The sequence below is a fragment of the Hipposideros armiger genome, unplaced genomic scaffold (assembly GCF_001890085.2).
Source record: "Hipposideros armiger isolate ML-2016 unplaced genomic scaffold, ASM189008v1 scaffold_21, whole genome shotgun sequence".
NCBI lineage: Eukaryota > Metazoa > Chordata > Mammalia > Chiroptera > Hipposideridae > Hipposideros > Hipposideros armiger.
The window spans coordinates 7,328,605-7,337,896 of record NW_017731371.1 but is presented as its reverse complement, the minus strand read 5'-3'; the positions used below and the strand labels follow the sequence as shown (position 1 = coordinate 7,337,896).

The following is a 9,292-nucleotide window of genomic DNA, read 5'->3' as shown; positions in this document are numbered from 1 at the left end:
AATACATATATATAATTTCTTATAGTTGACATACAATATTATTCTACTTCAGCTTCAGTTGTACAGTGCATTGGTCAAGTATCTACACAGTCTATGAAGTGATCCCCTTGATAAGCCCAGTGCCCATCTGGCACACTACATAATCTTTACAACATGGTTGATTATATTCCACATTTTGTATTTCATACCCCCATGACTATATTGTGTCTATGAATTTGCACTTTCTAATCACTTCGCCTTCTCCCCCATGCCCTCCCCTCTCCCATCTAACAACCAACAGGTTTTTTTTCTATATCTCTGAGTCTATTCCCAGATGCATTCTTTAAGTTTCTAATTAAAAGTCCTCTTATTTTCTTACCTCTTTGAGCTTTCCACTGGTGAAGGTTGGCGACAGCAATGTTCGTATTCTCTTCCAAGTTTCATCCTCAGACAGAGAGATGGCATTTTTCATAAAGCCGACTGGGCCAGTAGACTAGGGTTGAAAGCAAAAGACATTTTGCTCTATATAAATTTTGAAGGTCTCAACAGTTGTAGAATATTTGTTAAATGGGCAACAGTTGTTCAACAAATATTTAGTGAGCGTCTACTTAGTAGCAGGATCTATGCTAGATACTCAATAAATACTTATCCCTAACGTCTAGTGTCTTGTGAGGGCAGAGGAGATATCCAGCCACCTGATATGGTATTAGGCAATTGTATTCCAATCTCTTTTTCAATGCAAATCATCAATATGGTAAGGAAACTGCTCGTCCAGAAGAATAGAAAGGAGTAAGTTCTAGTATATCCTCCAGGGCTGAGTAGACTAGAAAGGGATTGTTGGCAGATAGCCAGATAGCCAAGGCAAACTCTATGTTGCTTTAGACCAGTTCTATCTTTACTTATCTCTATAGCAGTAGCAACTTGAAAAAGTGATGTGTTAATATGGTAACTTTTTATAAAATAGTAGTTAAACTTTACATATAAGAATATTTGTTATTCTGAAAAAAATAATACAATTACATGAAAATCCTTTTTCCTTACATTTTCTACCAGGGATAGAAGGAAAAAAAGAGGTCATTCTATTTCTCATCTTGGAACCAGCCTATGAAGTCAGCCTGCTTGAGACTTTCTTCCATTTTCCAACACAATATTTTGCTTTAAAGTGAGTATCTCCAATACATATTCATGATAAAAACCCACCAACTTAAAAAAAAGGGATACTTCCTCAATTTGATACAGAGCATTTACAAAACAAACTACAGCTAACGTCACATTTAATGATAATTTCCTGGAATGACATCACCAAGATCGTGGAGTAGGAGACTGCAGCTTCCATCACCCTCACAGAGAACAACAATTAGACAGCTATTCAGAAACAAATATAGGTCTGGGAGACCTCAGGAGTTCACTTAACAAGACCAGAAACAGAGTGAAGCAAAAATCCTGAGAATAAATATATAAAATGAATAAAGAGCATAGTTTTACTGTGCCGACATCATCTCATCCCCCAGACCAGCACAGCTCAGTGCCAAGAGGAAACTCCCCAGCCTGAAAGACTTCCCCTTGCTGAGAAAAAAACAGGGGTGAGTGACAATTTCCCCCGGCATTCCAAGGCAGTGCACAAATGACCTGCTTTGATTTCACTACACCCACTCTATGGCGTAGAAGATAAGTTGAGAGACAGCTCAGAACAAAGAAGAAGAGCAGTAACTACCAATATCAGCCATGAGGCCAGCGTGACCATGATTATCTGTGACTTGCTCTACAGAAGACGCCAACAACCAGCACAGCTGCTGTGAATCTCCTGCAGACTTTGCTGTTGATAGCCCCACAGGTTTTTTCATTTGCAGACTCCAGGGGCCTGACTCCTGCTCCACCACACTCCATTCCCACCAGAGCTGCCCAAACTAGTGCCACTACTAACATCCTTAGCCTCAGGATCCGTGCCAACAGCCAGCCTGTGTGGCTGGCCATGGACATAGCACCAGCCGAGGCTCATGCTGCTGCTCAGGTGCCTGGAGCCAGCCCTGACTCTTATCAGTGGACTACACTGACACCTATGCCCACACCTAACCCCTGCAGCCACACATCTGTATGCTTTCAGCCTAAACTCCATTCACCAGCTCCCACTGCTGTGCATGTGCCAGTAGGTAGCCACTGTAGCCACGTGAGTGCACACTGACAGCCTGTGATATCTGAGCTACCTGTTGTGCCCATAGTTGGCCCCAATCCTTGCTATTGGCCCCTGCTTTTACCACTGCACATGTGTGCCTGCAGTTAGCTCCCACAATTTGCATACCATTAATTTTGGCCACCACTTCTGCCTGCCCCAGTCCCTCACCACTGGCCTTGTTGAGATGTTAAATACACCAACAGTCCTTACAGCCCCCGTGGACCCTCCACAGCTCTTGCTGCCAAGGATCATGCAGTTGGTGATGTGATAAACCCAGTTACCTGACCAACATTGCCACCCAGACCTGGAGCGACCACACATCCCCACGTTGGCACCCTAGGCCAAGGGCCACAGCATAATCCAGTGTGCTCCACCTCAAATGTAAAGGTCTTTCTTTACTGAAGTTAGTTGATAAAGTCTGCAAGGCATGACTGCTTCTTCAAATGCACAGACACCATGGCAAGACTACAGTAATCACAAAGAATCAGGGAGACATGACACTATCAAAGGAACACAATAAACTTCTAGTAACAGACCCCACAGAAAAGAAGACAACAAATTGCCCTGACAAGGCATTCAAAATACTTGTTCTAAAGAAGCTCAGAGAGCTAATGAAACACAGATAAAAAATTCAACAAGATCATTTGGTATCATGTTCCCTGATTCTTCATGATCCCTATAGTCCTACATGGTATGGTATCTGTGTACTGTTATTAACCAATTTTACCTCAATAAATTTAGTTTCTTTTAAATTTAACAAAATCAGAAAAAAAAGAGCTCAACAAAGAGATGTAAAACATAAAAAAGAACAGAATAGATTTTGAAGCTGGATAATACAATGACTGAACTAAAAAATGCAACAGAGGGCCCGGCCGGCTCAGTGGCTCAGTTGGTTAAGAGCTCGCTCAAGAGTTTGAGCTCTGAGCAACAGCAGTTCAATGCCTGGCCTGAGCTGAGCTGCCAAAAGGTGGCAGGATGGCTCAGCTAAAACAAAACAAAACAAAAAAAACCCAGCAACAGAGAGGTATAAGATCTGACCCAGTCAAGTAGAAGAAGAGTCAGTGACCATTTTAACTACACTAATTCTTCCAATCCATGAAGATGGAATATCTTTCATTTTTTTGTGTCTTCTTCAATTTCGTTTAATAATGTCTTATAATTTTCAGTGTATAGGCCCTTCATACCCTTTAAGTTTATTCCTAGGTATTTTATTCTTTTTGTTGCAATTGCAAAAAGAATTGTTTTGTGTTTTTTAATTTCTTTTTCTGAACTTTCATCCTTAGTATATAAGAATGCAATGGATTTTTATACATTGATTGTGTATCCTGCAACTTTACAGTATTTGTTTATTTATTCTAATAGTTTATTATGTGAAGTCTTTAGGGTTCTGTATATAAATCATGTCATCCACAAAAAGTTACAATTGCATTCTTCATTCCCAATTTAGATGCTTTTTATTTCTTCCTCTTGCCTGATTACTCTGGCTAGAACTTCCAATGTTGAATTCACTGTTATGTTGAATAACATTGGTGAGAAGCAGCATCCCTGTCTTTTTCCTGATCATAATTTTCATGGTAACCACAAAGCAAAAACATATGGTAGATATAGAAAAGAGGACGAGGAAGAAATCAAAGCATACTACAATAAAAAAATCAAACCCCAAAGAAAGACATAAAGAAGAGAGGAAGATGGAACAAAGGATCTATGACATATCTGGATTAACAAAATGGCAATAGTAAATTGTTACCTATCAATAATAGCTTTCTATGTAAGTGGACATATGAATGATAAAGAAAATGTAGTAAATGTATACACACACACACACACACACACACACACACACAAAGTTCTGACAATTGAGTTCACAAGCTCATCCTAGAAAAAGTGCTACATACCTCATTGCTGAGTATCACTACAGTCACCCCTGAAGTACTCCCCTTAGGAAACTATGCACTGACTCCAGCACTTAGTCCACCCTTCAAAGCAATATTGAAACTTTTTCGGGAATGGTCATCAGAGCTGTCGTCATGTTACCCTTGATGTCCTGAATGTCATCCAAATATCTTCCTTTCAATATTTCCTTTATCTTTGGGTAAAGAAAGAAGTCATTGGGGGGCAGATCAGGTAAGTAGGAAGGGCGTTCCAATACAGTCATTTGTTTACTGGCTAAAAACTCCCTCACAGACAATGCCATGTGAGCTGGTGCATTGTTGTGATGCAAGAGCCATGAATTGTTGGTGAAAAGTTCAGGTTGTTTTCGTCTAACTTTTTCATGCAGCCTTTTCAGCACTTCCAAATTGTAAACTTGGTTAACAGTTGGTACAAATTCATAATGAATAATCCCTCTGATATTAAAAAAGTTTAGCAACATCATTTAGACTCTTTATTCAGACTGACGGAACTTTTTTGGTCGTGGAGAATTTGCTGAATTCCATTGTACACTTTGATGCTTTGTTTCAGGGTCGTACAGCCATGTTTCATCACCAGTGACAACATGGCCCAAAACATCATCTTTTGTCTCCAAAAGGCCTTGGCAAACTTCAACCTTCCTTTACTTTTGTTCTTCGGTGAGCTCCTTTGGGATCATTTTTGCACATACCTTTCTCATGCCAAGATTTTCAGTTAAGATTTTCCTAACTGTTTCTCTATCGATTACTTGGTCTGCTATGCTTCTCAGAGTCAGCCGATGATTTTGACGCACAATTCAATTAAGTTTTGCAATATTTTCATCAGTTCTACTCATTACTGGCCGCCCTGACCTCTCTTCATCAGTGATGCATTCTATGCCCTCAGAAAAACACTTAATCCATTTGTACACTGCTGTTTTCTTCATGGCATTATCTGCATAAACTTGGACTAACATGTCCCTGATTTCTTTCCACTCTTGTCAAGTTTAAGAAATTTAATGTTTGTATATTGCTCTAATTCAAGCTCAGACATTCACGTGGTAGCACACAAAACACGCAACAACAATAACCAATGCCACTCAGCAAAACATGTCAACACAAACACAGCTGTGAGACACTGATATACCAACATCATGAAACCTTACCAAGCTGTTTGTACAGTGCTGCCAATGTAAGCACACGGTGGCAAGTTCACAAACTTAATTGTCACACCTCGTGTGTGTGTGTGTGTGTGTGTGTGTGTGTGTGTGTGTGTGTGTGTCTGTGTGTGNTGTGTGTGTGTGTGTGTGTCTATGTCTATGTACTGGAATTTTATTCAGCCTTAAAAAAGGAGGAAATCCTGACATTTGTAACAACATGAATGAACCTGGATGACAACATGTTAAGTGAATTGAGTCAGACAGAGAAAAACAAATATCACATAATCTCACTTAAATGTGGAATCTAAAAAAAAATAGTTAAACCCATAGTAAGAGGGAATCCTTTAGTTATAAGATGAATAAGTTCTGGAGACCTAATATACAGCATGGTGAGTATAATTAATAATACTGTATTGTATATGTGAAATTTGCTAAGACAGTGGATCTTAAGTGTTCTTACCACAAATCAGAAAGAAAAAAAGTAACTATGAAAGGGATGGATATGTTAATTCATCTGTGGGAATCATTTTACAATGTATCCATACATCAAAATGTCACATTATTCACATATACATACATTTTTATTTGTCAAAAATAAATGTATAAAAATTTTAAAACAGAGTAAGACTGAAATCTTTCCCCTAAGATTAGGAACAAGACAAAATCTCCACAGATACCACTCATATATAACATGATACTGGAAATCCTAGTTAGTGCAGTAAGAAGACAAAAAATAAATAAAAAAGGAAGAAGAAATAAAAGTGATACAGATTGAAAGGGAAAAAATAGAAGTGTCCTATTTTCAGTGATATAATTGTCAATGTTGAACATCTCAAAGGATATAAAAAGAAAACCTCTAGAACTAGTAAATGAGTTCAGTAAGGTTGTAGGATACAAGATTAACACATAAAAATCAACCACATTTCTATACAATAATAATGAATATGTGAAAACACAATATGATTTACAATCACTCCAAGGAAAATGAAATACTATAGGTGTAAATTTAACAAAATATATATACGGTTTTTATGCTGAAAACTATAAAATATTGGTAAAAGGCATCAAAGAAAACCTAAATAAATGGAGAGACATACTGTGTTCACAGATTGAAACACTTAGTCTGATGATGATATAGATATTTTCTCCAAAATGATCTATATAATTAATTTTCTTTCTTATCAAAATCTCAGCAACTTTTTATAACCATAAATCAGCTTATTTTAACTTTGTATAGAAAGGCAAAGGATATAGGATAGATGAAAAAATGATGGCTCATTCTACATGCTGAGACTTACTATTAATATATAGCTACAGTAATCAAGATTGCATGGTATTGGTGAAGGATAGATACATAGATCAGTGAACAGAACAGGAAATGAGAAATAAACCCCACAAATAGGCCCAATGACTTTTGACAATGATGCAAAAGCTAGTCAAGGAGGAAGGCTAGCCTTTTCACAAATGGTGCTGTAACAATTAGACATCATAGGCAAAAAAAAGAAAGAAAGAAAGAAAGAAATGAAAAAAACCTTGACCTAAAGTTCACACCTTATACAAATATTAACACAAAATGGATCTCAGTCTTAAATGTAAAACATAAAACTATACAACATTTAGAAAAATAGGAGAAAATCTTCAGGACCCAGGGCTAGGTGAAGAGTTTAAAGATTTGGCACTAAAGACACAACCCATAAAAAGAATTGATAAATCGGTGTCAAAAATGTTTGCTCTGGGGCCAGCCGAGTGGCGCGTTGGTTAAGAGCTGGCTTGGGATGCCACAGGGCCCTGGTTCGGATCTCACATATGAGGGCCAGTGACACTGCCCTCTACAGCTAAGATTCTGAACAACAGCTCGACCTGGAGCTGGGCTGCCTTGATTTGCTGGCAATGGCAGGTGGGTTGCCATGGGCTACCGTGTGTGGCCAGCAGCCGCTATGAGCGGCCGTCCAGAAGTCGGCGACTTATTTGCCTCGACTGGGAAGAGCGCAATGATGGTGCCAACTTGGGCCAGTGAAGCGACGTCCTCCACAACTGGACTGAAGAACAAAAGGATAGCAACTTGTCTGTTCCCCTTCCCCCAATTCCCCAATAAAAATCTTTAAAAAAAAAAAAACAACAACAACAACAAAAAAAAAGGTTTGCTCTGCTAAAAACCCTAATAAAAGGAAAAGATAAGGTACACACTATGACTATAAAAGAATAGTGAGAGCCTTATGATAATGAAACAGCTCTGTATCTTCATTGCGGTGGTAGTTACACAAAGCTACATATATCACAAAATTTTATAGAGACACACACACACACGTGAGTGCACATAAACTGATAAAATCTGAATAAGTTCTTTGGATAGCACCAATGTTAGTTTCCTACTTTGGTGTATAAGATATTACCAATGGTATATAAGATATTACCATTGGGGGAGACAGAATGAAGGGTACATGACATGGGACCTTCCTGGATTTTTTTTTTTGGCAACTTACTGTTAATCTATTATTATTTCAAAATTAAAAATAAATAAAATTTTAAATTAAAAAAGAATGGATGCTTACCCGCCGGTTTGTGAACACAGAATAACATTCTTTCACAAGCACTGTTTTGATCATGTCTGGATCTGTGACAGCCAACACAGGCTGTCGACCATCATAGAACCTGTGTTGGAAAAACAGAGTTGATTAAATATAAAAGCCAATATCTGCAGATGGAGCCACTTCTGGAAGTCCAAACTTTCCTTTGATGTTACATGATCCATATTCCTAGAGGTCATGGTCAGAAGTAACATTAGAGCATTTGTTAAGTCTGGGTGGTGTGTACATGGGCACTTCCTGTATCATTCTCCATAATTTTTATATGTTAAAATACCTTATTATCAAACATGAAGTTAGGTTAATAAATAGGTAAAGTCTAGTAAATGATCTGAGAATAAAAAATAAATAAGGAAAGTCCACCCATTCAGTCATTAAAATATATACTTTTAAAGATATATCAAAAACATGAAAAAAGCATATGACTTCATATTATCAATAGATAGATGAAAACTGTAGATATATAGATCACAAATATGTAAAAATGTATCTGCAAATGAAACAGACTGGGAATGTCCAAAAAGATATAATAGGGACATGATTGATTACTTTGCTTTATTTTCTAAAGTTTGTTGAGTAGTTTACAATTTCTTAAAGGAAATATTATTTTAACTATTAAAGAGAAGTTCTGGGTAGAATCAAGGTTAGAAAAATGTTTAAGAAAAGGACAAAGCAATTAAAAATAAAGAGGAGATGGGGGAGGGGGTTGTCACATCGAGGGGTAAAAAGTATAACTATTGCACTCTGTTGTACAGCTGAAACTAATTCTAAAAAATGTGTATATCATAATAAAAAATAATTTAATAAAAAAATAAAATAAAGAGGAGAATGTATAATTCATTTTAAAATTCTCTCTTTCTTGTTTATTTTGATTCTATATGTGGGTCTCCCATGGGCCTTGGGCTCCTTGTAAGTGACATCTGTTAGCAGCAGGACAAGCCCACTTCTGACACATGTACCTTGCAATGGGGACTCTTTCTTCGTGACACATCCCATTTGGCCTGATCTCCTGGTTTACCATAATTACACTGCCCTCCGGAATTTGTTTTTGTTTTTTTTTAACTATAAATCAGTTGCATTAGCTAGAAAAAAAATGGAAGATTTTCCACAAGACTTACCTATTCTCTCTTTGACTTTACAGAGGATTTCAAATGGTTTTGTGTTCACAAATAAAAATGGATGGACCTAGAGAACATTATGCTAAGTGAAATAAGTCAGACGGAGAAAGAAAAACACCATATGATCTCACTTATATGTGGACTCTAAGCAACAAAATTAATGAACAAACTAATCATCAACAGTCCCAGAGACACAGAGAAAAAACTGAGGGTTGCTAGATGGGAGGGGAGTGGGGATGAGGAAGAAGTGAGGGGATTAAAAAGCACAATCAAGGGCTGGCCGAGTGGCTCAGTGGTTAAGAGCTCACTCAAGAGTGTGAGCTCTGAGCAACAGCGGTTCGATTCTCAGCCTGAGCTGAGCAACCGCTGAGCTGCCAACAGGTGGCAGGAT

At 37.8% G+C, this 9,292-nt stretch overlaps 1 protein-coding gene across 1 annotated transcript in view; it reads right to left on the bottom strand.

The window, feature by feature from the left end:
• The window catches only part of LOC109379014 (cytochrome P450 3A12-like), a 37,266-nt gene that overhangs the window by 22,961 nt on the left and 5,013 nt on the right, over nt 1-9,292 (bottom strand). The window contains exons 2-3 of the mRNA XM_019635303.1: nt 7,751-7,850; nt 359-472 (exon numbers count right to left, since the gene is read on the bottom strand). Coding sequence (XP_019490848.1) covers nt 359-472; nt 7,751-7,850 — 214 coding nt within the window. The remainder of the gene's footprint in view (nt 1-358; nt 473-7,750; nt 7,851-9,292) is intronic.